Raw genomic sequence first — 16231 nt, forward strand, 5'->3', positions numbered from 1 at the left:
CGCAGCGATGTTATCGCTATTAGAAAAGCCACCTTCCACGTTAGGAACTGAATCTCGCATGAGTGCAGAGGCTCAAAAGGTGGACCCATCAGCCTGGTGAGGACCACATTAAGGTTCCATTCAGGAGCTGGTGGGGTCCGGGGAGGAATAACTCGTTTGAGTCCCTCCAGAAAAGCCTTAATGGCAGGCACCCTGAAGAGCGAGAGATGCTGCCTTTTCTGTAGATAAGCTGCTATTGCGGACAAGTGTATACGAATGGAAGCATAGGCTAGATTGCATTTGTATAGATGTAACAGATAACAAATGATGTCATGAGTAGACGCGTCTAGCGGGTTGATGTTGTGGTCTGCACAATAAATGACAAACCGCTTCCATTTTGCCGCATAACATGCTCTGGTGGTGGGCTTCCTTGCCTCTTTTATGATATTCATACATTCGGGAGGCAAGTTGAGGTAGCCAAATTCTAAGACCTCAGGAGCCAGATCGCCAGGTTGAGCTGTTGCGGATCTGGATGCTGAATGTCGCCATGGCTCTGCGTCAAAAGCCTGGGTGTGAGGTGCAGCCTTTGATGCGGTACCACGGATAGTTCTAGAAACGTGGTGTACCATGGTTGGCGTGCCCACGTTGGATGTACTTTGAATGCTTTCATCGCCATGAAGATAGCCATCAGTTCTAGGAGATGATGTGCATCTTCTTCTGCTGCGTCGTCCATAGTCCCTGCACTGTGTAGTGGAGTGGAGTACATGAGCTCCCCATCCCTGGAGAGATGCGTCCGTTGTCAGAATAATCTGTGGCACAGGCTCCTGGAACGGTCGGCCCTTGCAAAGGTTTTGTGGATTCCAGCAATGCAGAGAGTTGTATGCACGACCGGTCACCAACACTAGGTCTTTTAACTGTCCGTGAGCCTGATTCCACTGACGTGCTAAGCACTCCTGAAGCATACGCATATGTAGTCTCGCGTTCGGGACTATGAAGATGCAGGAGGCCATCATGCCTATCAACTGCATGAACACTCTTGCTGGAAGCGAGTGTTGCGGTCTGAATTTTTGTAGTAGCAATTGAATGCTGTTGATCCTCACTGAATTTGGCTGTGCTTTGGCTGCCAGAGTGTCTATTGTCGCACCCAGATACTGCCGTATGTGGGCGGGCTGAAGGTGGGACTTTGGGAAATTCAGTGAGAATCCCAGATCGTGAAGAATGTGAATGGTGTGGGACATGTGTGCGGCACACTGCTGGGCCGACTTTGCTTGGATAAGCCAGTCGTCCAGATAAGGGTATACGTGAATGTGTTGTCTCCGTAGGTGTGCAGCCACTGTCGCCAGGCATTTTGTAAACACCCTGGGTGCTGTTGTCACTCCGAAAGAGAGGACTTTGAATTGGTAATGCTGATCCTGAATGGTGAACCTGAGGTATTTTTGGTGTGACGGGTGTAGCGGAATATGAAAGTATGCATCCTTCAGATCGAATGTTGCGAGGAAATCTCCCTGACTGAGCAACGGCAGAACCTGCTGCAATGTTAGCATGTGAAAGTGTTCCGATAGAATGTACTGGTTTAGGGGTCTTAGGGCCAGTATGGGTCTGAGGGACCCGTCCTTTTTTGGTATCAAGAAGTACAGTGAGTACACTCCTGTGCCCCTTTCCTCCATAGGCACGAGCTCGATTGCCCCTTTTTGCAGCATGACGAGTACCTCCTGCTGCAATAAGTGCAAATGCTCGGTGGACATAGGACGCTGTCTTGGGGGTATGTTGGGTGGAGTGGACATTAACTCCAGACAATAACCGTACTGGATAAGCTTTGTGACCCACCTGTCTGTGGTGATGGACTTCCAGACCGGCAGGAACTGTTGGAGTCTCCCCCCCGACCGGTGTTGTATGGTCGGGAGGCAGTGACAAGGCGTCACTGTTTGGCAGCGGCGGAGGATCGGGAGCTGTTGTTTCCACGACCTCTGCCCTTGGCGCTGTTCCCACGATATCCACCTCTACTGTGTTTGGTGTATGTGCTTTGTGCGTCACCTTTATTGTACTGTGGGTTTGCTGGGACAGCTGGCCTCCGGAAACTCCTCTATTGTGTGAGCGACGAAAAGAACCATCCCTGAACTGCTGCGACTGGAGAGCGCCCATAGATTTCGCAGTTTCAGTGTCTTTTTTGATTTTTTCTAAGGTGGTGTCCACCTCAGGTCCAAATAAGTGATCAGTGTTTACAGGCTGATTTAGTATGATGGTTTGTATCTCTGGCTTGAACCCGGAGATTCTTAGCTAGGCATGTCGCCGTAACATCACACTTGAATTAATGGCTCTGGCAGCGGTGTCCGCTGCGTCCAATGCACACTTGATAGAAGCATTGTAAATAAGCTTCCCTTCCTGTATGAGCATCTCTGCTGCTTACTTATATTCATCTGGCAAGTGTTGTAACAGGGTTTCAAGTGTGTCGTAATCGGCCCTGTCATATCTGGCTAAGAGCGCCTGAGTGTTTGAAATGCGCCAGACATTGGCCGCTTGAGCGGCTACCCTTTTCCCTGATGCTTCTAGCACTTTCGATTCTTTGTCAGGGGGAGGAGCATCACCCGTTGTTTGTGAATTTGCCCTCTTCCGGGCATTGGAAACAACTAGAGAGTCCAACGGCAACTGGCCCTTGATGTATGTAGGGTCTCCAGGCGCCGGTTTGTACTTCTTCGCAATTCTGGGGTTTAACACCCTGGCCCTCGTGGCCTCCTTGAAGATGTCACCAGCATGTTTTAAGACACCCTTTAGCATGGGAAGAGTCTTGACAGTTTTTTCAGAGGTGGAAAAGGTGTCATGGAGCTGGACATCATGATTTTTGACTGCCCGTTCAATAAGCGCATTAAATGCCGCCGAGTCTGCAGTAGGCGAGGTTTTTACAACATACACCTGACTGTCTGGGGCAGTGTGTGGATCTCCTGGGTCAGCAGCGTCTGCCCAGGGTTCATTATGATCATCAGGATCAGTGTATATAGGGTAGTTGTACTCCTCATCGTCACCTCCCCCTGTCTCCCCATCTGAATAAGTGGGCGAGATAGGAGCAGTGTCTTGGCCACGTGGAGATATCGGTTCGACAAGAACGGGTGAAGTAGTGGAATCCTTTTTCTTTTTTAATGGGATTTTATAGGACTCCATAGGTTGTTCCGGGGTGATCTTTCGTTTGTAAATTGAAAGTCTACCAGTGTCGGCGTCAATGAACTGTTCCGGCTGCTCTTGAAGCGGGGGTTGTCGATGCTTTGCGACCACTAACCCAGGCCCGGTCTTCTGTCCCGCTGACGCGTGCTTAGACCCTTAGACGGTCGTCTTAGGGGCGAAGGCCTTAGGCACCACTTTCGGCGGCAGCGTGAACTGGATGGGCGCTGGCGACTTTTGAGGTTTGGCAGCCGGCGTCGATGGAGAAGTATCCTTCGGACCGACAGTGGAAGTCTTCTCTTTACTTCGCTTCAACGACTCCGACACCTGCTTCGAGAAGGAGGCGGACGGCTGTGTGGACTTGACATGTTCCTTCGATCCAACGCCAGGCGTGGACTCGAGGGTTGTAGCGCTTTTGGCCTTGTCCGTCCGACGTGTAGGATCGAGAACCTTCTGCGGTCCGAGTCCTTTGTCTGTGTCGACGCTCCTCGGCGCCGATTTTCTCGGGTCGACGTCCGTGACCTGTTTTTTGTTTGTTACAGTCTTTGGGTCGACACCCGTTAGCGACCTCACCGGGTCGATGACACCTTTAAGCTTTTTCGGCGCCGATAGTTCCGAGGACTTCGAGACGATCAACGCAATACGCACTTTCGGTTTCGATGCCGCCTCCAGTGCTTTCGATTGCGTAGACACCGATGCTTTCTCCTTCGGTTTCGATTTCCCAACTTGTGGCTCCTTAGAAGTGTCCGAAGCCGGGCCTTGAGGCGAGGCTGTGGAACCCATTATAAGATCTTGGGTAAGGCCATTTGGCGATCCCTCGACCTGAGCTTTAGTAAGTCTTTCGGCCCCTGTATCGACGGTTGGGCCTAGCTCCTCGCCTGAGCCATCTTCTCCGGCCCCAAAGACCACATCGTCGTCTCCTACCTCGTCGGCGACGTTAGTAATTTCGACCATCTCGACATCTGCGTCGTAGTTGGAGTCGTTCTCCGATGCAGGATCAGACTCTTGAACTTCCTGCTCGACTCCCTCATCCTCTTCGGTATCGAAAATGTTCACCGGGTCAGGTGCCGTCTGCTGGGCCTCCTGGCGTGCTGCACGCCAAAGTCGAATCGTCTTCTTGGATCGGAAACGAGAACAAGCCATGCAGCTTGCTTCATCGTGATCCGGCGACAGGCACTTGTTGCACACCGGGTGGACGTCGATATGAGGATATTTCGAGTTACATACGGGGCACCTCTTGAACGGGCTCCGTTCCATGATGTGTCGTCGATAAGCCTCTGGCGGTGACTGGACCTTCAGCGCCGAGAAGTCACGCGACTCCTCAGGATGTCCGACTCGGGAACTGAGTTGAAACAGACTCGGGCACCGATCGCAAGACAATACCGACGATATACTAAAGGCCTTTTGGCCAAAAAGAAAGTTTTATATATATTCCGAACTTGAGGGAACAAATATGCATCCGAACCCAATGGCGGAAAAAAACAATCTGGGGATGGAGTCGATGCCCATGCGCACTGTAGTCCTGGGGAGGAGCCACCTCTCTTGTGATACTGCGAAGTCTCTTCCAGGACAACAATGTGCAATCATCCGGACCCAACACTAGGGGGCGATCTATGCAATAGATATGAATTCAGCAGCCCACATGCCTCGAACCTGTATCTTAACTTCGAAGCTCATAGACGTTATAATGCCAAAGCAGATGGGCGTCTCGCAGCAGCGCTAGTGTACCCACTCTATGTAATCTACCTCAAGTTAACATCGGTCAAAAGACGCCAGCAGAAAGTAGCCACGGCCAAAGGGTGATGGGAACTCACTAATAGAGTGCATTTATCTCCCGCAGATTGACACAATATTGTGATCATCCGATTGATTTCGAAGCTTGCTGTAGCAAACTAAATGACAGCAGGTGAGTGATGGGCAACAATGGGCATCACTTGTAATTAGGATAAGACATAGAAGGGTCACTAATTTGATTACCTGCTTCCTTTTAGAACTACATTTGGAGGAAGTCATACCCCTGACCGTCTCACAGACGAGGGAACCGGTCAACACCCTGGAAGGACCCGCCGTGGGCACCCAGAAGTGAGTTAACGCTTTTCTTGCCAAGCCATATACACTTACAACAATAAAAATCCAATCCTGACTTCAATTCAAATCTTGTCCAAACAGGCGGCCTACCAGACCCCACCCTTCCCTGCCCCACAGTCCCGATGAAGAACCGCGGTGACCCACAAATAGGGCCATAACTGGGTTGAAACATCGACGAAAAATATTTGGATCAGCCTTAGAGACTCTGTGGAGTAGCCAACGGATGTGGTCCACAGCATAAACTATTTAATGAAGATTTGACTGACCAAAAATCCCCTCCTCTCCCCACTGTATATAAAGTCACGAGTCTATATCGTGCAGTGATAGACTCGTGACTTTATATACAGTGGGGAGAGGAGGGGATTTTTGGTCAGTCAAATCTTCATTAAATAGTTTATGCTGTGGACCACATCCGTTGGCTACTCCACAGAGTCTCTAAGGCTGATCCAAATATTTTTCGTCGATGTTTCAACCCAGTTATGGCCCTATTTGTGGGTCACCGCGGTTCTTCATCGGGACTGTGGGGCAGGGAAGGGTGGGGTCTGGTAGGCCGCCTGTTTGGACAAGATTTGAATTGAAGTCAGGATTGGATTTTTATTGTTGTGAGCACTTGAACTTCACTTTGCTCACAACTGATGCGCCGTTTTTCCAATAGTACAAATTGTTTTTCAATGCAAATATGGTATTTGTGAATACAAATAATTCATATAAAATAGCCTGATATACCCAATATAGTTTGGATTTGTTTATTTAATTGATTTTTGGCTTTTGGCTTCTTGCTCTGATTGACCCTTTGGGAAAGAAATGAAGTGTTAATTATTCAGTAAAATGTGGTAAGAAGCTTGTTCGAACCCGACAGGACCATTGTTGTTATACCTTAACATTGCCTAGGTTCTGCGGGATACTGGGTTACCCCATTGTAACTTACCACGTTTGATACCAGTCACCAAGGATTTGTTCTCCGTCACTGGGAGTCCCACACCACTCAAGATAAAAGGCTACAAGTAGCGTGGTGTGACCACTATAACACTGGTATAGGCACCTAGACACACAAGGACCGTGGACAGCCCCCCTCCTCTGACCGAAACCAAACAAAAGAGCAATACCAAATTACTCAGAGCCCCTCTGTTCAGTGGCTTGGTCCATTAAAGCAAGAATAGGAAAACCTTACACTATTAGCACACTCTTAGCAACCAACTAATAAACTCCACAACATTGAGAGTAGAAATAATGCAGACAAGAAACTCTATCTAGGCACAGCATCAAGTTCATTACCGCCCCGGAAAACAGCAAAGCGGCAAAAATCGAAAATGCTATACCCTCAAGGGGGGGAGAGCGGGGAAACAAAAGACTGCCCCCACAGAGGGGCCACAAGACAACCAGGAACCCAAGTGTTAATAATGATTGCAACAACGAAACAAGATAATAACCAAAAATCGTGGAGATATGTGCCCAACAACTCAGAAGGGAAAAGGGGCAAATGCACCACTTGGGAACAGAGCGGACTGAGTGATCAGCGTAGACAATAATGATGATGACAATAATGATGATGATGATGACAATAATGATGATGATGACAATAATGATGACAAATTCCAGACAAGATCTCTCCCAAAAATTCCATTATCTCCAGAAATAATCATCCTGGATAAAGGAGCAAATACATCAATGACCGACGGAGGCCCCTCAGGGTCTAAAAGCCCTAAAAACTGACTTACCATCTCCTTGAGGGAGGAACAACTTAAAGAGGAGATCATTTCTTCACTCAAAGAGGAAGCAGGAGGGAAAAGAGACCATTTGCGGCCCATCCTAAGGAGCCCCCCAAATACGTCAAACATGAAATTGAAGGTATCATGTCTGCAGACCAATAAAAAGGTAACAAAGCAATACATTCAATAAATTCAATAAGTGTCGTTCTTGAGAAGCTAAGCGCAAAATATGAGACAAAAACAAACAATATCAGTACTACCACTCAATCCTACTAACAATCAATCAGTCAATAGCAATAGCTCAACTGGCAACTTCAAGGAAGCAGACCAGTCTAACCAACAAGCCCAGCACTATTACCCCAATGACAAGAGACAACGCTTCACCATTAGGAGCAAACAATACTGAAGAAAATAGGACTGGTGAAAATAGCAATCTCTCAAAACTTCAACCAGAGGTACCTGCCACTGAGCCAGAAAAACGACATTCACCAGCAAGCTGGTGTTCAAACCTTTCAAACTCTTGTTTCTTTACTCTTGACAATGAGGACCTGAAACCTGACTACCCGTCAGATACAGAGGAGCTTTCAGCACAGACACTAAAAATTGAGACTCATCTCACAATAATAAACAATGCTTTGATCTCAATGGCAAATGAGGCCCTTATGCATGCCGACAAGCTAGATAATCAAATAATTATACTACAAACAGTGGCTGGTCTAATATCCGGCCTTGACATCAAGCTTGAACAATTGAACTCTCTGATCAACAGAGCTCAGAGAAGTGCAGAGCTAAATATCAATCAGGAGAGATGTGGATGCATATTACAGAAACTAGAAACGCTTCCCGAAATAATGAGTATTCTAAGATGTCACTGTGGTTGGACAGAGCTCAGTCAGCCTGCTTCCGTAAAGTATTCTTCTCAACTACCTACACCTCCCACGCGCAAATTCTCATGGAATTTAATCCGATATCCCAAAAGTGTTTACTGAAAGCCTGGTTTATAGCATACTGCCTAAAAGTCAAAGAAGCATGGGACGGTTCTCTAAAGAAGCACATCTGGCTAATGATAAATGACCCAGGGTCATTCTGGCATGACTTTCTAACACACTTCGCTGAAACATTGTAGCTCGTGAAATATGATCCGCCCCTGTACCCATACCGGTGGCAGCAAAACCTTTAACAAAACAAGCAAAAATAATTTCAGCGGACAGTGAGCAACAACCTAGAAAAATCTAAAGCTGGGCATCAGAATTATACAACAGCAGGGGCCTGCCACATTACCTGTCCTCTCTCTTAAAGCCAATAATGAAGCGTCAATTAATGAGACTACTGTTTGGCCTGATTCCAACTAAGGGCATACAAGTATGGCCAACGGTACAAAGAAATGGCAGTCACATAGTGCTGAGCATGCGGGGGAGGCACTTTATATTGATTTTGATCCAGTTTTGATTGCAATGATTTTAATTAATTGTGCAATCAAAATTTATCTATCTATCTAATAGTTTGCTAAAAAAACACTTTAACTGAAAAGTTCAATGGTTACCTGGCAGAGACCAAAAACCACTTCAAGCGACCAATCCATTTCAAAGGGTAACTCCAGACTTGAAATTTAAAAATGTGGACTGAGATTATTGATTTTGAAAACCATTACTGAACCTAGACTGACATTTCTAGAAATTTGAAGTTCTAGTGATTTCAATGAAGCACATAAAATGCATTAATATTTGCTTACCTCATTTCATTCACTTGTTTCAGTACATCCTGCTGTGTGCGTATAAGAGCCTCAAGATCCTTCTGCGACACCTGAAGAAAAAAAAAACACAGGAATTGGGCTACTAAATATGTTAGCAATAAATATGATGGGAACAGGGCTAAACCTTTATTGAAAATGATCTGTGTGTAGGCAGTTCAGAGCATTACATTTACTCACCTGCATTTGCTGACTTTGGTCTCCAGCTCCTTTGTTGGCTATTTCATTTGTTACAGCTGTGACATACCGCCGCTGCTCATCAAGTATCATGTCAAGTTGCCTGTTCAGTTGTTTGATTTCAAGATGAATGCGGTTTTGTCCCTCAAAAACTTGTCTAAGCTCACGATCATTTACAGATTCATACAGGTCATCTGCAGGGAAAAGGAATAGCCAGAGGAGAATTTACTATTTTCATATTGCACATCCCTTATATGAATTGTGACACCTGTGGCTACCTAATAAAGATATTTGATGGTACTGGCAAAATATCCACCACTTGCAATAAACTGGGTGCATGGTATCAAATCTCTAGAGTAGGCAACACAAAGTCTTAGGGTAGACCCCTGTATCCACCAGGGTGCATCACTTGTACATTTTCTCTTTAGTCTTTAAGCAACTCTGCAAACATGTTAAGAAGAAACCATGACATCAGCAGATCTACTCGGGTATTATTTCTTGAACAAGATTAGGATCCATTTTTTTTTATGACTACAGAGTACTAGTGCATACTTAGCAAAGATTGTGTATGACAACAGGAAGACTAAGAAAAAGTAATTGGTCGAGTACAAATGTGGCTTTGGAAAAAGTAAGACTGTAGCAAAGCCTGCATTCCTACATCACAAGTACTCATTTACAATGCTTGAAATTATTTTTTAGCGGATACAGAAAAATCCAAACCTTTTAGTAAGCCTCTGCTATGTACCCACGTTAAGACCTGCATGTCCCAACCTTCGATAAAATATCCTCCAAGTAATAGTGCAATTCTAAAATAGGAGTGCAGAGAGCATTTTTATTGTAAAATGTGTGTCCTGTCCCAGGAAGATAGATGTGGGTATAGGCCAAAACTGAATCAGGCACAATATTTAGATGCAGCCTACCCAAACAGCATCAAACACTGAGGTAGTGTTTAATCCGACTGGTATGTCCTATTAAAAAAAAAAAGTCTTAAAACGTACAGCAAACCCTGCAAGGCAGAATAATGGATTAAGGAATGGGCAAGAGTAGGAGGTGGTAAGGGGTTCTAAGGGCTCTGGGCAGGGTAAAAGAATGTGGCAGTAAGAGGTTTAGGGTTAAGGGATGGCAAAGGCATAATAAGAGGTTCTAGGGGCTCAGGGATGGGTATGCAGTAGTTTTTATAAAGGAGGGTGTGTGGGGGGGGGGGGGGGGGGGGGGGGGTTGGGAAGGTTCCCCGTACCAAATATATCTGTGTGTGTACAGGAGGGTTGGGGGTCCCTCCAAAGAGGAGGAGCAGGAGAATGGTGGGTGGGTGGGTGAGTAGTGGTGGTGGTGGTGTATTTCCCCATGTAGAGCTTCTCTCCTCTGGTGATTACAGCGGCATGGATTTCAGAGCAAAAAACTATAATATTTCTCAGATCAAGTACGTTTCAATGCCATTTATTATAATGTCAAGTTTATCAAAAGGTACATTAAACACAGATCATGGTCTACGGATTTCGGAAGAGTGCCTTCTGCTGGGTGCTGTTTGCACAAGGTGAAACTCTCATGAGAAATACACCACAGAGTATTAAAAATTATCTACTAAGAACAGTGTACACTCTATGCAACACTTGTCAAAAAACACATTATTTGCTTAAAATTACCAAGGTGCCCATCAGCCTAGAAGATGGGCACACGCAAATATTTTCCTAGGAGCCAATAAGTTTGGTCTGCGATGTGGGAGGCTGCATTGATGCCAGTGGGGTGGCAGGCAGAGGAAGTTGGCAGTAAGGAGGATGTAGGGGAAGCGAATCATATACTTCTAGTAGCTGAATTGCACAATGTGAAACCATAAAACATGGGACTAATCCCGGCTGCCCCACTTTATCAAATTGTCTGATTCTAGGCAATTGTTTTACTTAACTTTTCCTCCATTTTCTTCATTGTCACAAACAAGAGGACCACAAAATAAATGACTTAAGGACGTGTACTGTACAAAACCTTACCCTGCATTTGATTTAATAAACTACAATGTTGTTTATTTATAATAGGAACCTAAGTCACCCAAAGAGTGCATATAACAACTGACTTTACTCATTAGTTCACCATTGTCAGGGTGGAGGGAAGAATTTAAGTTTCTATATTCATTTTTGAAAACTATCACTTTTAAAATAATTATTTTCAAGGCACCGATATAATCTGATGTACTAAGGTGAAAAGGTTCTGCATGTTAATTAAATGCACTATTTGAATTCTGAAGAGAAAATATCATTTTTACATGGTAGCTGCAAGATGTCTTAAAAAGGAATATGCTACTTACCAGTATGCATCTGTTCTTGGCATGTAGGGCTGCTGACATTTATATCTATGCATAGATCGCCGCCTAGTGTTGGGTCCGGATGATTGCACATTGTTGTCCTGGAAGAGTCTTCGAAGTATCACGAGATAGGTGGTTCCTCCCCTGGACTACAGTGCGCATGGGCATCCTCTACATGCTCAGATTTTTTTTCGCCATTGTGGCAGAGATGGAGTATGATACAGTAAGTGATGACCATGCTTGAGAATAATTCAGAGTGCTACAGGTGCGACAGGCACCGGGGAGGAGGGCGGGCGATATAAATGTCAGCAGCCCTACATGCCAAGAACAGATGCATACTGGTAAGTAGCATATTCCGTTCGAGGCATGTGGGCTGCTGAATTTATATCTATGCATAGAATAAATAGTAGTACCCTCCTTAGCGGCGGTTGCCCGTGCCAGCTGCAGCAGTCTGAAAAAGAGTTCTGACAACAGCCTAACCTACAGCAGCTTGCTGTTTGGAGTGTACATCCATGCAGTAGTGTTTGGTGAATGTGTGTATGGTGGTCCATGTGGCTGCTCTACATATATTCTCTAGAGGAATGTTACCTAGGAAAGCCATGGATGCCCCTAACTTGCGTGTGGAATGCGCTCTTGGGGGAACTGTTAATGTGCGTTTAGCCTTTTGATAACAGATCTGGATGCACTTAACAATCCATCTGGCTATACCTGATTTTGAAATTGGGTTGCCTTTGTGCTGTGGAGAGAAGGCAACAAACAGTTGCTTAGTTTTCCTGAAATCTTTAGTTCTGTCTATGTAATACAGGAGAGCCCTCTTAACATCTAGTGTGTGTAGTGCTCTGTCTGCCACTGAATCAGGATTTGGGAAGAATACTGGCAGCTCAATAGTTTGGTTAATGTGGAACTGACACACTACCTTAGGCATAAATTTAGGGTTGGTACGCAGCACCACCCTATTAGCATGAATCTGAATGAAAGGCTCTTGAATAGTGAGGGCTTGCAGCTCACTAACCCGTCTTAGCGATGTGATCGCTACCAGAAAAGCCACTTTCCATGTCAGAAATTGTATCTCACAAGAGTGAAGAGGTTCAAATGGTGGACCCATGAGTCTGGTGAGAACTATGTTTAGATTCCAGACAGGCGAAGGCGGGTGTCTTGGAGGAATTACCCTTTGAGTCCCTCCATAAAAGCTTTAATGGCAGGCACTTTGAAAAGGGAAAGGTGCTGTCTGTTTTGAAGATAAGCTGCCATCGCAGCTAAATGTATCCTGATGGAACTATATGCCAGATTGCATCTGTATAGGTGCAATAAATAACATATGATGTTTTGCGTTGATGCATCTAGCGGATTTATGTTATTATTGGAACAATAGATGACAAAACGCTTCAATTTTGCCGCATAGCACGCCCTGGTTGTAGGCCGCCTAGCCTCCTTGATGATGGCCATACAGTCAGGGGGCAGGTCCAGGTAGCCAAACTCTATGACCTCAGCAGCCATATTACAAGGCTCAACTGTTGCGGATCTGGGTGCTGAATGTCTCCATGGCTCTGAGTGAGGAGACTGGGTGTGAGTCTTAGTCGCTGGTTCTAGGAACGTGGTGTACCATGCTTGCCTTGCCCACGTTGGAGCAACCAGGATGAGGGTCATGTAGTGCTGCTTCAGTTTGCGCGCTACCAGCGGTATGAGCGGTGCTGGAGGAAAAGCGTACGCAAATCTGTTCGACCAGTTCATCCATATCGCATTGCCCTGAGACTGCGGGTGTGGGAACCTGGCGGCGAAGGTGTGGCATTTTGCGTTTTCTTGTGTGGCGAATAGGTCTATCTCTGGATGACCCCACTACTGGAAATACGGTTGTATGAAACAACAGGAAGGTTTTTAAACAGTTGAAGTTGGGTGCACTGCCAGTTTATACGCATTTACTTATGCTCATTAAGATGTCTACGGTGCTTCACGGCGAGTGGACAAACCTAAACCACTCTCTAGAGTAGAACAAACTACTGCTAATTGCTTTGTGGATTGCCGAAGCACTCTCATGTGAGTAATCAATGTCCAGTTACAATTTAACAAAAATTACAAACACCAAGTATGACAGAAGTGACAAGATATCCAGAAGATGAGTAAATCTTGGAGTCTTTAATGGAGATTACAGCCAGCCGACACGTGTTTCATCGCCTTCGCGATTCATCAGGGCTGAAACAAACAAATGAGTAGCGTCTAGCATAATCTGTGAGCAAAAAACATTTATATACAGGGCCATAATATCTGGCCGTTGTGTTACATGCACTACAACTTCCTCCTGCAGTGGACATATAGTGAGTGCATCATTTCACAAGTATTGACTCACTCGTGCTACCACAACACATCCGTGTCGAAATTCCGGTGTATGCTACCGACTATACATAATGACGTGCCTATATGTGATAGTGATGGTATTTGGACATGTGCGGCGACGAGATCACCATTGTTTCTCTAAAAAACAAGCAATGACACATGCTCTATATTGATGGCTAAAGTGTCCTAATCGTGAACGGCTCTTGCATCATCCATGCTGGTTCTTTAGTGAAAGTCGTGAGAGACAAGTGTCATTTCCAAAAACATACCTAGAAGGCCGTATCGATGTCAGAAGGTCTATATATATCCAAGAAAAGAAAGAAAAAACCGAAAAATCTCATCACTATCTGCGATTCCGGTAATATTCAGGCAAAAGGTCACCAAATGAGACTGTAAGCCACTAATTGCACGCCGGCTTACCGCTCAGCTGGTGATAATTCCGACCCAGCCGGGCCCGTGACTAATACTGCTGGCGGTGGTTCGTCCAGCAGCGATCAATATTTCTGTATCTATAATCAAGTGAAATAATTTATGTTTTATTCATAGTAGAGAAAATTGTCAATTTTTGTAACTCAGATGTCAACTGCATTCTCACTGGAGTCCTGGTATTTGTTATTCGAGATTTGATCCTTTATTACTACTTCAAAACATTTGATCCTACGCGCTATCACCGTCTAGCGTTGTACGCAAAATTCACCTATTGTTAATCCACTTACATGTGTGAAGATTAATATACAAAATAATGTGCTCGGAGGTGACCCGATATAGTTGTTCTGGTTTGCGGTTGTCGATATCAAATGATATTACTGTTAAAGGAATAACAATAACAGATATGTTACTATCTCACACAAGTCATCAAAACGTTATTCATCGTTATACCAGTGTAGATACAAGATTTACCTATTTCTTTTACTTCACGGATACCTGTTGCGGTTCCAAAATTGTGGTGTGTTTCATGCTAGAGGGGAACGAGTAATGAGATTCTTAGTTTCAAAATTACACCTCGTATCTTTGGATCCGAAGACCATCGCGCCCCTGACTCACCCGTGTTTGGCGTCCTCTGCGGGTGTGGCGGGTTCACCTCCTTCGCGCTCAGTTCCTGTTTGGACACGTGATTGAGTGCGAAGCGACGTATATGGGTACTTCCATATGACGTAGTTCAAAGACTAGAGCGCGTTCGGTGCTAGTCTATGCCGACCATGTTGCACGGTCTCTTGTATGCCTAATTATTCGTGTAGATTTATAATGACGTTATTTATTGCGATCTCTAAAAAGTAGAAAAGAAGCGAAAAAACCACGAAAAAAACAACAATCGCGATGAGAGGATCGCAATGAAAAAACGAAAAATATGACCATCAAGTATATGAACAAGAGTGTGAATAGACGCTCACATATGAGAATGCGTATGATCTCTGGAAACGTTCGAAATTCCCATATTTTTTGACTAATGTCAGTATATACCGTGACATAAGTCTCAAAATGATTAGTGATGGTGGAGTGCACACCGTGAATGATTCAAACTAATTAAATTCGTGAGAAACCCAGTCATACTGTGACTTATTTAATTTCTAACATATTAGCTGTTTGGCATTTATTCTTTCCCTAAGTTATAGCTTAGAGATCTCATAACATTACTTAATTGTACAGGAGAAAAACATCCCAGCATTTGGAGAGATTGAGGTATCGACGAAATCTTACAGGTCTACAGTAAATTACAGTGTTCTTATATCTTAGACATAATTCAGATTATGCAGTTCAAGCAGTATCTATTATTAATCCCCCAGAAAAAATTGCATCTCCTGGTCGTAATTTAATCCTGACTGTACCGATTGCAAACGCATAATCCAAGTTGCCTCAGTGCGTCTTAATTTCAATTCTCGGTTACCACCTCTTATTGCCACTGGTATGGTTTCAATTCCAAAAAATTGTACATTTTTGTTCTGTTGATCTTTTTGGCACGAGGCTACATGCAAAGCCACTGGATATTTAGGGTCACAGTTTACAATCGCTCTTATATGTTCCATCATTCTTTCCTTCAATGGCCTGATTGTGCTACCTACGTAGTGCTTGCCACATTCACATTCAATAATGTAGATAACAAATTTCGTAGTACAATTAATGTTGCTCTTGATGGTATAACAAACGTCATCAGGGCCTGTGAAATTCGTAGTTCCATGTTTGGCCCATTTGCACATACTGCAGAACCCGCATTTGTGAAAACCCAGACCTCGTTGTGTCAACCAATTAGTACTTCTCATATCACGGGGTACTGTGGGACTCAACTTGTTTCTTAGTGTGTTACCTCTTCTAAATGAGATCTGTGGCCTCTCTGTGATGTACTTAGTCAGTGTTTTTTCGGATTTCAATAGGCTCCAATGTTTAGTTAAACTTTTTCTTAAGTCCAGATGGAGTGAGTTGAAATCCGTGACCATTCTTATGTGTTCTTTATTGTCTGAGTTAGGCTTTTGTTTAGTGGTGAGAGTGTCTATTCTCCTCACTCTTTTAATCCTTTTTTCAGCTTTCCTAATGGAGTTGTAGGCATAACCCCTTGTAAGGAATCTTTCTTTCATGCTTTCAATGCATCTCCTGAATTCACAGTCCTCACTACAGTTCCTTCTTGCCCGAATAAATTCGCCAAAGGGTATGGCGTTAATCTGGTGTGAGGGGTGTGAGCTTGAAGCATGCAAGATTGCATTGCACGCTGTCGACTTTCTGAACAATCTACTGTGCAGACAGTTGGAAGAGATA

At 44.7% G+C, this 16231-nt stretch overlaps 1 protein-coding gene across 1 annotated transcript in view; it reads right to left on the bottom strand.

The window, feature by feature from the left end:
- LMAN1 (lectin, mannose binding 1) overlaps positions 1 to 16231 on the bottom strand; it is a 300935-nt gene that overhangs the window by 141893 nt on the left and 142811 nt on the right. The window contains exons 9-10 of the mRNA XM_078674898.1: positions 8860 to 9050; positions 8662 to 8732 (exon numbers count right to left, since the gene is read on the bottom strand). Of these exons, the coding sequence (XP_078531024.1) occupies positions 8662 to 8732; positions 8860 to 9050 (262 nt within the window). The remainder of the gene's footprint in view (positions 1 to 8661; positions 8733 to 8859; positions 9051 to 16231) is intronic.

The sequence above is a fragment of the Lissotriton helveticus genome, chromosome 2_1 (assembly GCF_964261635.1).
Source record: "Lissotriton helveticus chromosome 2_1, aLisHel1.1, whole genome shotgun sequence".
Lineage (NCBI taxonomy): Eukaryota > Metazoa > Chordata > Amphibia > Caudata > Salamandridae > Lissotriton > Lissotriton helveticus.